The 15,421-nt window shown below is 28.7% G+C and overlaps 1 protein-coding gene across 4 annotated transcripts in view; it reads left to right on the top strand.

The window, feature by feature from the left end:
* The window catches only part of LOC119602417, a 245,712-nt gene extending 233,888 nt beyond the window's left edge, over positions 1–11,824 (top strand). For all 4 annotated transcript variants that reach the window (XM_037953929.1, XM_037953930.1, XM_037953927.1 and 1 more), the window contains one exon: positions 11,316–11,824. In XM_037953929.1, the coding sequence (XP_037809857.1) occupies positions 11,316–11,474 (159 nt within the window). In that variant the 3' untranslated portion in view covers positions 11,475–11,824. The remainder of the gene's footprint in view (positions 1–11,315) is intronic.
* The last annotated feature ends 3,597 nt before the right edge of the window (positions 11,825–15,421 follow it).

The following is a 15,421-nucleotide window of genomic DNA, read 5'->3' on the forward strand; positions in this document are numbered from 1 at the left end:
TTGGAAAGTACAACAATAATGCCATATTTTCCATTAATTATTGGTTCATTTTTGTAAACAAATTTTGACAAGTGAGTATTTCGAACAAAAACAAATTGCCTGTGGTTTTTGTAGACGTTTGTTGTACAACAACTCGTGTCGCTACTTTATTAATTTACTTTGCTTGTGTGCTCACCCCTGAGAAAAAGTCTCAATGTAAAAGTGGAATAAATAATCACAAAGCTCTTAAAGGCAATAATCTAAGCCCGACATCGGCATAGCTGCCAGATTTGACGATTTATCGTCATTTTGACGATTCTTTGTTTCAAAAATAGCAAAGTGACGATTTGACAATTTTTTCCTTGAAACCGACGATTTTTGAAAAATTAAAAAAAAATAAAGATTTTATATATATATTTTTTTTATTTTACAGTGAAAAAAGGAAATTAAACTTGGAATTCAGTAAAAATAGAATTTATATTATAATGAAAACTAGAAATTAAATTCTAGAAGAGCTATTATAAAACATTCTAAGTCGACAAATTGTGTTTTGAGTTTTAAGCTCTCAAAGCTTAAACATATTTTACATCTAAATGTGTATGCTATGTACATTATTTCTTATAACTTTTGAAGAGATCGACAGATCTGAACCAAATTTTCACATTGTATAAGTTAAATCCAACACAAACAAGTTTTGTAAAAGAACTAAATTATACGAAGAAATCTCACCAAGTTTAATCTTTTTATATCTACCCAGCAAAAAATAGTGCTTCCTCGGAATTCCTCAGATTTGTAAGGCAGAGATTAGTTGTTACTGCTTGCACTTGTTATAAAAGAATATATGATTTTTATATGGGATTCGTCTCGTAGAGGCTCTGCGTAAGGAATCCAAAATGTGCATATTTCATACTGTTGAAGTTGCGCTGAAATTAAAAATTAAGTGATTTTAAGTGTTGAGAAGCAAATTTCTACACCACAAACAATAATTGCTGAATATATGCCTTCCAAAATCTTTTTTGTAAGGCAATAATTTTAAGGAAGGAGTTAAAGATGCAGTAGTTATATTTATTGCTTTCAAATCAAGAATATTTTTTGCTGGGTAAGTACTAGGGTGATCGACTCGATTTTTCAACCGGTTTTAAAACCGGTTTTTTCTGCTTTAACAGTGTCGGTTTTTTCTAAATGTTGATTTTTCGAATATCGAATAACCCGGTTTTTTCACTTTTTAAAAACCGGTTTCGAATACTTTTATTTGCTTTGTATTCAAAGATTATTTAAATGAAATTTTGAAGTAAATAATACAGCCCGTTTAAATTTTAAAAATATTCGAGTCCAGGAACTAGGATATATTTTTCTAAAGCACCATTGGTTAAACTTTTTTGATTTTCCTAATTAATTAAAAAATTTTATTTGTAAAATTGATAACTGTTTAATAAAATTTTATTAATCTTAAGATTATATTCCAACTACAATAATTAATTTACCGCTGAAACATTATGGAGGTGTTGGAATGCCTATGAAAATTTCCTAAAAGGGCTTTAGAATAAGCTAGGATTACATAGTACCTTATGTTTAACAGAAGTGTCCACTTTTTTCCTATTTTTTTATATTAAAGAAATAATGTAAATCAGACGACTAGATCTAAAGTTATAATCTGTTAAACTGTTAAAAATCATTTCGGGCCATGTTTTATTAATCAAATTTAAACAGAAATATTAATTTCTTCAAATTAACATATATTTTTTTATTTATTATGAAAAACCGGTTAACCGGTTTTTTCTGAATTTGAAAAATATCAACCGGTTTTTTTGAAATGTCAACTATTCGAACTATTCGAAAACCGGTTTTTGTAAAATGTCGAATAATCGATCACCCTAGTAAGTACTTGTTTACAGAAAACTTTCAAAAATTTTACAAACAGTTTTTTGCTTAATAAGATTAAAATATTCCTTGTGCACCAAAACAAGCAATATTGTGATGCAACAAACTTTGAGAAATTTAAGGAAAAAGATGAACAAGTTTGAATGAACAACGTTACTGTCGAATATTCTTCAAAACTCAAAGTTTATTGAATTTTGAGCAATAATATTCCGTATTTTTCGAATTTTACATAAATATGTATTAATATTATAAATTTTTTAATATATTTCATCTTAAAATATTACAATATTTTTAATTTTTTATAAAAATTTTAAGCTTTTCATATTCTCCGATTTTTTTGACGATTTCTTAAAACCAAAATGACGATTATTTAAAAATTTATCGGGAAATTGACGATTTTTTCAAAAATTCATCTGGCAGCCCTGATCGGCAGAGCATAAAATTTTCTTGTCTCACTAACACCACTTCAGTTTTAGTTTTTGCCTTTTTTGCACTGAAAGAAACGTTTGTAACATTTTTTAGGGTTGTATAGTGTCTACTTTACAGTGTACTCTATTTAAAATGACAAAAAACGTTACATTTTTGATTTTGTATGAATACATGTTAGAAAAAACTAAAGCATGAACTATTATTATTGGGAATTGCCATCGGCAACGCATTTATTTGCAGTTAAAACTAAATAAATAATGGAAGATTTTATGAAATTTAAAAAATAGTATATTGTTAAGTGTACAAAAATATCCTCCAAGATGTTTTGCACTCATATGGGTGGTCTATATGTCAATTAAGTGAAAATGTTATCACGACATTGACTAAAATCGGCTTATATTTCTGGAAGTAACATAATAGCGGATATTACATTTGTTTGGGAGCTTATGTCGATAATTAAACTTTTTTAAAATTTCCATTATTTATCACATTCACTCAGAAAAAATAAAATTCGCCAAACAGGAACTTATCATAAGATATTTCTTTGTCTGTATCTCAATAAAAAAACTTCTAAATTAAGAGAATGACGTACGTACGTGTGAATGAGGGAAAACCAGAGAGCTCTTTAGGTGGCTTTTCGCGTATGTCTGGTCTAAGTTTTCTTTTGAGCAAAAAAAAAAAATATAACAGAAACGTTCATTTCGAAAAAATAGGGGAAAATTAAGTGCCAAATATTGAAAAAAAAAATTACTCTTGAGTTAAAAAAATAATTTTTTGGATAGATATCCCACTCGCATCCCATTATGGGACTATAAAGCCCTTCAAGGAAATTGTATAAGCTTTCTTTTAAGCAAAAAAAAGGTCCACTTTGAAAAAAAATAAAAAACAAATTTTAAAAAATTAAAAAATTTGTTTTGGAAATAATGAAGTCCTTTGGCCAATTTTTACACTCATTTAAATAAAACCCTGTATGACCAAAATGTCCAACTTTGACCCCCTCTACGTCCGGCAGTTCTAGATCGATAGAGCTCAAAATTTGTTTCTGACCTACTATCCAATAGTACTAACCTTAAAATTCTAAAAACACCGATTACACTGTAAGTTAAATTTCAACTTTAAAAAAGACACAGAAAAGCGTCGAAACACGTGAACTTAATTTTCGGTCGTAGAATCTAGTGACATACTCCGTTTTGAAAAGTCAAATTCGGGAGATATTGGATTTTAAAGTTTAAAATGTTTCTGGAGGAGCTAGATAGTTGAAATTTTGCACAAATACAAGGGGCCCCAGAAAAACTGCTTACAGTCATAACTGTTTTAAAAGTACGAAAATAGCTATGAAATTCGACATAAATAAGTTTCATATACGTAAAAATCTATCTACCAAATTTTATGAGGATCGGTCCATAATTGACCCTACCCCCCATAAAAGGTCCCCTTCAAAAATTACGTTACGAATATAGCTATGAAATTCGACACACATAAGTTTTATGAGAGCAACAATTTCTCTACCATTTTTTGAGGATCGTTCCATAAATTACCAAACCCCCCATATAAGGTGCCATTCATAATATGACGCTCATTATTGACGTAAAAATACGAATACACCCATAAAATTCGCCATAAAGATTTTTCTTAATAACCAAAATCTCTCTACCAAATTTTATGACGACCGGTTCATAATTCTGAATATGATTTTAACGCTCATTACTGGCTTAAAAATATGAATACTGCGATGACATTCGGCATAAACAAATTTTATAAGAACCAAAATCTTTCTACGAAATTTTGTGAGGATCGGTCCATAATTGACCCTACCGCCATAAAAAACCCTTGCAGAAAATTACTTAAATTAAACATCATCAAGTTTTGTAAGAACTAAAGTCTCTGTACTAAATTATATGAGGATAGGTCTGTAATTGTCCCTACCCCATTAAGGGTTCCCTTTAGAAAAATACTTTAAAGCTTATGACTGAATTAAAAAAAAACGAGTACAAATAATAGCTCTGTCCATAATTTATTTAAAAACTCATTTAAAGCCCTTTTCCAAATATTACCCTGATATTCATATTTACATATTTACATATATCAATATACTTATGATACAAATATCAACATAAATGTTATATATGAGAAAATTGTTGCGATAATAGCAAAATATCAGAGTTTATTTATAAAGGGTATTCCAATCACGACATATGATTTGATGGTGGGTATACAAGATTCGGCTTAGCCGAATATAAACTCTTACTTGTTTATAATTAGTTCGTATGTCTATGCGCAAAAACTTTTTTCAAAATTTAAAAAAAAGAAAAAAATCACATCATAAACAGTTCATACTTTAAAACTTGATTCTACGACACAAAATTAAGTTTAGGTGTTTCGGCGTTTTTCTGTGTATTTTTGACATACTTACAGTGTTATGTATTATTATTCGAAATTATGTTAACTTTGTGCTGTGCAGGGTTTCTCAACAAGAACTTATTTTTTCAACAGGGGTATTTTAATATACATAACATGACAGTTTTTGATTTTCTTTTGTAGATATATTAGTAGTACCTATACGGGGACGTAAAATCCACGGAATTCCTCAGAATTCTCAATCCCGAATTCCCGGGAAATTGGGAGGAAATTCTCGGGAATTACTTTTTATATCAAACATTTTCAATGGGGAGGAGTTTTTGGAGTATTTGCAAAATTTCATTAATTGATTTTGCAAAGATTATATAGAAGTACAAACAGACACAACCGATGTGCATACTTTACGGGTGTGTAGGGACTATATTTGTATACCCTACACCACTTTAGTGGGGAGCGTATATTGGGTTTGTGCTGATGTTTACAACGCACAATAATATTGGTCCTGTACCCACCTTAAAATATACCAATCGGCTTATTTTCTGAGTCGATTTGTGCGCTCCTTAACAAGAGCCTCAGAAGGGAATTGAACCCACCACCTCCGGTATACCAGACTAGAACACTAACCACTAACCTACCGGAGGCCGCATTGCAAATGGTTAAAATGGGTCTATTATTTCACCTAGCCCTCATACAACTGAATCCCTGAATAGGGCTTGTAAATATTGTAATCTACAGGTCGCAATTTTGAAGATAATTCAATGAAATTTGGTACATGATCTTCTATTGTCCCAGGAACGAAGCCTATTGAAAATGATTAACATCGGTCCATTATTTCACCAAGCCCCATACAACTGAACCCGACGAAAAGGGCTTTTAAGTACATAATTATGTTTAATATACTCGTATCTCGACAAAAAGCTTCAAAACCAAGTTCTATACTAGCCTTGATGACTCCCATGAATTTTATAATTATAGGGTCTCATTTGACCATAGCCCCTATAGTATAGGCAGAGCGTAAAGTTTTCTTTCCACACTACACCACTTCATTTTGTGTTTTTGCACTCCATGCAGTGAAAGAAAAGTTTGTAAAAATTGTTAGTGTTTTTTGGTGTAATGACTATACTACTTTACAGTGTACTGTATTATAAATAGCAAAAACACATTAAAATTCCGGATTTTTTATGAATAGGATTGGAAAAAATTTAAACACGACCAATTATTTTTGAACATCGCCCTCGAAAATGCATATATTTGCAATTATAGATACAAGGTAAACCTTAATAAATAAAAAAAAGAAATAATGGAAGATTTTAATAAATTAAACAAATAATGGATCGTTAGGTATATAAAAATATCCTCCAACAATTTTTGCTCTCATATAATTGTTAATTAATTGAAAATATTTACAGGATAATGTTGCAAATAGGCTTGTATGTCACGAATTAGCAGTAGCTGGTATTACATTTGTTTAGGAGTTTATGTCGTTGATTCATCTTTATTAAAGTTCCCATTATTTTTTACAATCACTCAGAAAAAATTCTATAAATATTTTTTTTTTTACTTATTTAATGATAATTTTTCTTGAGAGGTTTTAAAATTAAAATAAATATTACGTGTGAAAAAAGAAAAACTAGAGAGCTCATTTGAGAGCTCGCTGCGTATGTACAATGTGTGAAAAAAGAAAAACTAGAGAGCTCATTTGAGAGCTCGCTGCGTATGTACAATGGACTATACGCGAAGTGGACTTAAGAACAAATAATTTGTATGAAAACCTGCAAATGAATAGGATTGTTTTGGCTTACATCCGTGTTTGGCCTTTAAGCGGAATGGACTATAAGCGAAAAGTACTGTAACTATAAATATCTTAAAAATAATACGAAAATGGCGCCTATATTCCTAAAATTTAATAATTTATTCTATGCGGGAATTCCCGGAATTCCGAGAAAAGAAAAACTTCAAGCAAAAATATAATTCTATTTAATCCATAAGCGATCAACATAAAGTTATGACCATGGAAACCGAAATCTAAAATTTTAGGCGCATTAAATATACAGTAAAAAACTCAAAATTAGCTCTTAAAATTTAAAAAATATGCTCTAAAAAAACGTTTTAATTATTTCTTAACATTGAAAAGCTCAAAAAGACTGAAAATGTAATAAAATAATCTTAAATATTTCATCCTACAAGATTTATTATTGAAAATTGATTCATATCACAGTGAAAAACTAGTTTAAAAGGATCCCGTTTCACGTTCAGATAACTAATAAATACATTTTGGTTGACACATTTATTCCAATTATATTCATGGCTTCTAAACTGTTCAGAAAATTGATTGCAACAGGCAGACAGACGGACATAGCTTAATCGACTCCGCTATGAAATCCGAAGTTATCAGTTTTATGACCGGTTTAAATTTAATGTTTTATAATTGGTTTTCAAAATTGTAAAACAGGCAATAAAGTTTTAAAAAATTGAACAAATAAAGTTTTTTTTTCTAATTTTTAAGAATAAAGTTTTGAAAAAAATGTTTTTAGAAATACACAAAAATTTAAAAATTAAGCACAAAACATCAAAATATGCAAAATATGCTCTAACAAATCGATGCGAAAATTCTTAAATTGATCTAAAACCTGTAAATATCATCCATGAGTTTACTGGTTATGATAACATTTTAAAACTTATTTTGCCAAATTGTTTTTTGTAAATTTACGGTTCCAAACTTTATATTGAGATATCTCGAAGAAGGAAGAAAATATAAACTTTATGACACGATATCTGTTAAATCTATTTTAAAATTTGCCTAATAAAATTGCTAAAAGTTTGAAATTGTCTGAAGGATTTCCCATTTATGACTATACCCCAAACACTATATAATGAGGATAAAAATTCACATTTAAGTTAATACGAATATATTTAACGTCATCTTGTTACAATATTTTCCAATTTTTTATAAATCTCATTTACCTGTTTTGTGACACTAAATGATCGGAGGAATTTTTAATAACTTTTACATTTTCTTTTACCAATTTTTGTGTTTTATATCTTATTGGAACGATAATTGAATATGTATATATTCCAAATATTTGCTGTTAAAATCCAAAAAAATAAATTTAGAACCAAAATGCATAAAGTCTTATCTCTGTTTCGAAAATATATTGATTTAGACCTTTCAAAGGAGAACACTTTTGCTTACAACTTAAATCTGGGATAGGTTTATCATTGAATTAGGAAATGTGGTCTAACCTCAAATTCCGAGATACCAGTATCCCTTATTCAATAGTACAGGAAAGCATTATCAGTCTGAAATACAAACCTTTATTTCTAGAAGATGAGTTTATTTTTTTTCTATTTGCATATTTACCAACATAAAATCTATAAAAATAAATCTAAATAACATGAAATTTTATAGATTTTATTTAAATAATGGGAAAAATAACACTGTGATACAAAAGTGAAGAAAAATAAAATGCAGGGGCTCCCATATAATAATTACATTTCGTTATAGTCCATAGAGTACGAATATATTTTTAGTTTTCTCCTATCACTTCGTTAACTAACTTTTTAAGAGCAAAAGATGCGAAAAACTTATGATTTTGAAAAATCATAAGTTTGGTAGTTTTCAACCGATTTTTAAATCTGATATTTTGTTTTAAGGATACAAGTGTTGTCTTTTAATCCAAGAAAAGAAATATAAAATTTTATTGTCAAATATCTGAGTTGCGGTCGTAAAAACTCACAGGTAAGTTCGCCTTTTATTACATTCGTAAAGAATCACATTAAGGAAGGTTTCCAAAACTTATCATTTCATAAAAATCTATGAAAAACTGGATGAGTTATGCTAAGTTTTCTAATAGCATGTTCCTCGAATTTTTTCGTTTTTCCATACTAATTTAATTTTGTATGAAAGTGTTTATAAACATTTTTTAAACCTGTTACAAAAAAAAAACAGATACATGAAAGTTTTTGTATGGAAAAAATATGCAATATTTTTACAAAACTTAGCACAACTCACTACCTTATTCATCGATTTTTATTGGAAACCCAACATAATGTGCTTCTTTTCAAAAGTAATAAAAGCTGAAGTTACTGCTTCATCGCCAACAAAAGTATGAGTTTTTTACTTAAATGGCTGTAACTCAGACATTTGACTGTAAAATTTTTCGGCAGCACTTGTATCTTTAAAACAAAATATCAAATTTGAAAATCGATTGTAAACTACCAAACTTATAATTTTTTAAAGTTAAAACTTCAAAAATAGCTCTTTTTCAAATATTTCGTTCTTAAAAAGTAACTAAACGAAAATATTTTTGTAGTTCTTCATAAATTTTATGATTAATCCATTATATTGAAATTACCTGTTATACTTTAGGAAGCAATAAAAATAGGATTCTCTTATGCCCAATACATTTCCCACCAAAGTTTATACGTTCAGATCCATTTTTAAAATTTTCTTCAAATAATCGACATTTTTAATGGAACCGCGTAATGAAGTGAGACTTATGTATATAACTTACCAGATCCCTTTTTATATCTAAATTCGGCTAGAAGTATTAAAAATAATTAATGTATTTATTATTTTGGATCAATAAAATATGTTTGAATTTTTAACTTCTAAATTATACAATGTTCTAAGTTTGCATCAAATAAAATAAAAGTGACACTTTTAGCGAATCCTTGCGTTTTAAGTTGGGATGTTGCGAATGCCAGTTTAGCGAATGCGAATTATAAATTTAATCTTTTGCGTATGCAAATGCGAAAGCGAATGCAGGTAGTATAATTCAAGTAAATTTGAATAGAAAAGTGAGAATGACAAAAAATTATTATTTATTTCGATGAAATATCGCTAAAATTTTGCGAATGCGAATGCAAAAAAGTAATAAAATTTTCTCTAGAAGATAAGATTTGGTCCTATTTGGTTTCCCACCAAAGTTTATACGGTCAGATCCATTTTTAAAATTTTCTTCAAATAATCGACATTTTTAATGGAACCGCGTAATGAAATGAGACTTATGTATATAACTTACCAGATCCCTTTTTATATCTAAATTCGGCTAGAAGTATTTAAATAGGGGGTACAATTGTTTGTTTTCTAAAAATAATTAAAAATTAATGTATTTATTATTTTGGATCAATAAAATTTGTTTGAATTTTTAACTTCTAAATTATACAATGTTGTAAGTTTGCATCAAATAAAACAAAAGTGACACTTTTAGCGAATCCTTGCGATTTAGAGTAGGGATGTTGCGAATGCCAGTTTAACGAATGCGAAAGTGAATGCAAGTAGTATAATTAAAGTAAATTTGAATAGAAAAAACAGAATGACAAAAAATCATTATTTATTTGGATGAAATATCGCTAAAATTTAGCGAATGCGAATGCAAAAAAGTAAGACAATTTTCTGTAGAAGATAAGATTTGGTCGAAAAGTTAAGAATATACAATTTTCAATCGATTTCCGGCACGGGCTCCCGTTATTTGATTGGACTTAAATTTAACACCATGTAGTTTTAGACACTAATTAAAAACAACCATCTGAGCAAAATCAATATTTTTTGGACACCTCTAATGTATATATGTACATGGAAATTATGAAATATTTTTAATATATGGGAAATTTCGTGTCAAGTGACCCAACTTTTAAAATCGATGTCTTCCGATTTATTAATGATAAAATTTGCACCAAGTTTTGTACTATGGAATAGTAGGCCAGACACAAATTTTCAGCTCTTTCGGTCAAGAACTGCCGGAGTAAGAGGGTGGTCAAAGTTAGACATTTTGGTAATACAGAGTTTCATTCAAATGAGAGTAACTTTTCACCTATTGGTCCTAATAAAAGCATAGACCAGCTTTGTGGTCACTTAGTGGGATGCTAGGGGCATATGTGAAAAAATTATATTTTAACTGAAAAACTTTGCTTTTGGAGTTAAAATATTTTTTATATTGAAAAAATGTTATTCTTGAGTTTAAAACTAATTTTTTTGACAAAAAAAATATATAAAGCAAAATAAGAGGGCCGATTTTGAAAAAAAATTATTTGTAAAAAAAATTTAAATTAAAATTTTTTTTTTTGGAAACAATGAAGAAATAGCTGTCTGACCTCCTTTGGACAATTTTTTCTAGGACCGAAAGGTGAAAAATTACACTCATTTGAGTAACCCTGTATGACCAACTTTGACCCCCCTCTAAGTCCGGCAGTTCTTGACTGATAGAGCTAAAAATTTGTGTCTGACCTACTATCCAATAATACTAACTTTAGTACAAATTTCGTCAAAATCGATTTTTTGCCCATATACTCTGCAGTACAAACAGTGCCAATTGGCACCATTTACTACTTATATTACCTCATATCCAACTAACTATGTAAGTGTTGAAAATATTTCTGAAACTTTGACATTTGATAAAATTATGTTTATGAAAACAAATTCTAAGAAAATTAATAATAAATTCCAAAATCTGTATAGCGTTTGTTCGCAGACCAAAAACAAATTTTTTGCTGCCGTAATTATAATTAGTTCTTGATAAAAACCGTAATATTACTCATTTTTGCCTATAATAAAAAAATAATAATAAATTCATGTAAATTGTAATTCTCCTTTCCGACAAAACAGAAAATAATGGTTGCAAATAAATTGAAATTTTTTTAATTTATTCGTTTTCTTTTAATTTCAGGATTCAATGATTACTGTAGGCGAACGTAATGGATTTAAGGGATTTAAGAAGCAATTCAGTGGTCGATTTAAACGACTGGTATCAAATAAAACTAAAGATACTACATCTCCAATACCTGCTGAACTAAAACCACAGTTAAAAACAATTTATGTATATTAACGTTTACGTTTTTTTCACATGTAACTGGTACTAAAGGCGTTTCCCTGAAATTATTTCCAACCTTGGAGTTATTGCAAATTTTAAATTATGATCTTTATTCTATTATAAATTTTTCTTCACTTATATTTATAAAAAATTATCCTTGATAAAAATAATTGTTAGATATAAATTATTTGCAAATATTAAAGTTGTTATATGTATGTATTATATAAATGTATGTGTATGTTAAAATGGTTTTTCTATTATCATATAAATGCAAACAAACGTTGAGTCAAGGTAAATACACTCACATTGAGTGTCAAACCTTAATATAAATTAATGTAAAATAAAATTTAAATATTAAAAATAAATTGATTTTAGATTATTCATAAACTAAGACAAAAATATCGCTCATTTACTACACGACTGGCATAACCAAAAATTAGGTGTTTTTAACAGAGGGCTACAAAATAGTCGTCATATTAGAGTCTTCCATATAGATTTATGAAATTTCAAATATGTCTATTTTACAGTACTACACCAAAGAAATTCATTGGTTCTCATATACAAATTCCAATTCGTTATAGTCCATAGAGTACGAATATACATACTTTTAATTTTTCCCGGTCACTTCTTAATCCTTTCAGGGTCAAAAATAATTTATGTCTAGAAAAAAACTTGAAAACTTATATTTAAGATAATTTGAGTATGCTGAATCCGGGAAAATAATATTTTTTGAATTTGGATTTTCCCTAGTGAGTTATAGAGGTCAAAGTTAAATGTCGAATATATTCGACATTCGAAAAACAGTCTCCAAAAAGTACCACCAATTTTTTTATGAATTTTTTTTTTGTAAAATGTCTTCTTAAACTTCTTTCAATACAATACAATTTAAATCTGCATAGTCCGATCTCCTAAAATTTTTTTGGCCATTAAATGAAGCTGTTTTTTAAACGTTGTTAAAAAGCGCTTTTTAAAAAGTAGTCATAACTAACAATTTCTTAAAATCTGATTTTTAAATACTTTTAAAATACGGAAGATCTTTCAAAATCTCAATTATAAATATAATACAGTCTTCATTTTCATCTAAAAGAAAAAAATTAAAACTAAAGTTAAATATTATACCCAAAAAATGCTTAAAAACAGAGTCTATTGTAATGTCGAATATATTCGACAAAACCACGGAAAGGGTTAATTTACTTTTTAACAGCAAAATATGTGAAAATGAGCTATTTTTAAAGTTTTAAATTTTAAAATTTTAAGTTTGGTAGTTTGCAACCGATTTTTAAATTTAAAATTTAGTTTTAAAGATATAATTGTTGCCTTTTAATCCAAGAAGAAATCCAAATTCCATTGTCAAATATCTGAGTTCATAATTTTTCATTGAGTGTACCAAGTTTTGTAAAAATATTGCATGTTTTTTCGTAACAAGTTCCAAAAATGTTTTAACATTTTTATACAAAAAATAAATGTGCATGGAAAATACAAAAAAATCGAGAAATTTGCTATAAGAAAAGTTACCAAAACGCAGCTTTTCATAGATTTTTATGAAGTGACAAGTTTTGGAAACCATTCTTAATGTGATTATTTAGCAAGGTAATAAAAGGTGAACTTACTGCTTCATGACCAAAATATACCATGATGAAAATTATAGATATATTCCTGCTTTATGGACTATATCGAAAATGGAGTAGGTATATAATAATCCCTGCATTATGTTCTTCTTCACTTTTGTATCACAGTATTATTTTTGGTGTAAGATCGATTTTTTGTTTTTGTAAATGTAAAAACTAAAACTCATGTTTTCAGGGAAACTAGATAAATAAATATTAAATTTCAATTTAGATGAGAAGCATATTAAACTTAACTGCCTTATACATTAAGAACTATTAAAGTTAACAATGGTTTAATACACACTTTTTCTATATAAAAGCAGGTTTTAGCAACCATTGTTAACTTGACAATCGTTTTAGCAATTTTAGGAATTTAATTTTCGAAATTCCTTTTTTTGTTTAAAGTTATATTAAAAACAGTAAAATGTCATTAAAGATTCAAAGCCATTTCTCTCGAAACGACTTTTTTTGGAGTATGCCGGTCTTGTAGTAAATGAGCAAAATTTACATACATATATGTATGTATTCATTTAATTAGAATATATAGTGGAGTGAACTGTTTATTGCAAACCTAGTTCATTTTAACCAAAAAGTTCAGTTTATAGAGATAAAACAATTTAATAAATAAATAACAGTGAATAACAGTATTTTGTTAATACAATGATTTGCAACAAATCAAAAGGCAAAAACTCAGTTAAATACTAACGTTTGTATTCATTAAAAATTCTTATTTTAAATCCCACACTCTATATATACACTGAGCGTCAAAAGTGAGTATACACCCGCGACATATAATGCAGAACATAAAAGCGATTTGTAGATAAAATTTTTATACCCACCATCAAAAAAGATGGGGGGTATATTGATTTTGTCATTCCGTTTGTAACACATCGAAATATTGGTCATAGACCCACAAAAGTATATATATTCTGGGTCCTCATTAAATTCTAAGACGATCTAGCCATGTCTGTCCGTCCGTCCGTCCGTCTGTCTGTCTGTCTGTCTGTCTGTTGAAAGCACGATAGAGTCCGAATGGAAAGAGCTAGAGGGTTGAAATTTCACATAAATATTTCTTATAGGTAAGGTTTGTTTGGTATTGAAAATGGGTCCACGTTTTCGGATAGCCCCCATACAAGTGGCCCTCGAAAAGCAGCTTTAACAGCCATAACTTGTTTAAAAATACGAATATAGCGATGAAACTCGACATAAGTAAGTTTCTTGTGATCCAAAATCACTGTGCAAAATTTTATGAGGATCGGTCCATAATTGACCCTACCCCCCATATAAGGTCCCCTTCAGAAAATGACTTTAACGCTCATTACTGGCTTAAAAATTCTAGTATATAGATGAAATTCGTCATAAGTAAGTTTCATACGAGTCAAAATCTATCTAAAAAATTTTATGTTGATCGGTCCATGATTGACCCTACCCCCCATATAAGGTCCCCTTCAGAAAATTCCTTTAACGCTTATAACTGGCCTAATAATACGAATATATAGATGAAATTCGACATAAGTAAGTTTCATTCGAGTCAAACGAGGTTTGATGGTGGGTATATAAGATTCGGCATAGCCGAATATAACACTCTTGTTAAAAATAAAATCCTTAAATATTAATTGATGATGTAACAGCAAAACAATTGCATTTTAATTGGAAAAATTAACATTTTTTGGATTTAAAGTGAAAAATCATAATTTTCGAGCCAAAATTGAGTCTACATTATGAATGGCAAATGACACCGATTTTTTCAAGGAATATATGTAATTCGATTTTTATAAATGTTTAATTTAATATACATATATGCAATATCATCAATCAATTTCTCTGGAATTTTTCGAGAATTTTCGCCTATTTGCTAAATTACATTTTTTTACAGCTTTATCGCTTCTAACGCTCCATTCTCTGGTCTGGCGGTTAAAAGAATGTCTTATATTACTGATAGGATTAAGACGTGATGTTTGTTGGAGCTATTGAGCAGACTAGATCATAAATATTACAGATATACGGTTCCAAAACAGCTGAGAACTATTGCGGTAATCGACATCTTATAAAGTCTAATGCCCAAGAATATCCAATATTGACACAATTAGTGAAATATTTGCTTGCGTGAAGCAAAGTGAGACAAACGTCTCACTTAATTTTTTATTAATAAATTTTAAAAATCTAAACGCAAGACCCTATAAAATAGTTGCAAATCATACCAAATCCTCTACGATACTTGACGATATTTAGAACGGTTTGTTTGTCAGTTCCTTATCAATTTTTTTTTTTTTTCGAAAAAATTTAATGGAAACAAATGGAATATGAAAAAAACGAATTTTTAAGGTTTTTGTTCGTGAAAAAGTCACGTCATTT

This window comes from Lucilia sericata, unplaced genomic scaffold (assembly GCF_015586225.1).
Source record: "Lucilia sericata isolate MDLA Ls3-8-SP2 unplaced genomic scaffold, ASM1558622v1 Contig000229F_arrow, whole genome shotgun sequence".
NCBI lineage: Eukaryota > Metazoa > Arthropoda > Insecta > Diptera > Calliphoridae > Lucilia > Lucilia sericata.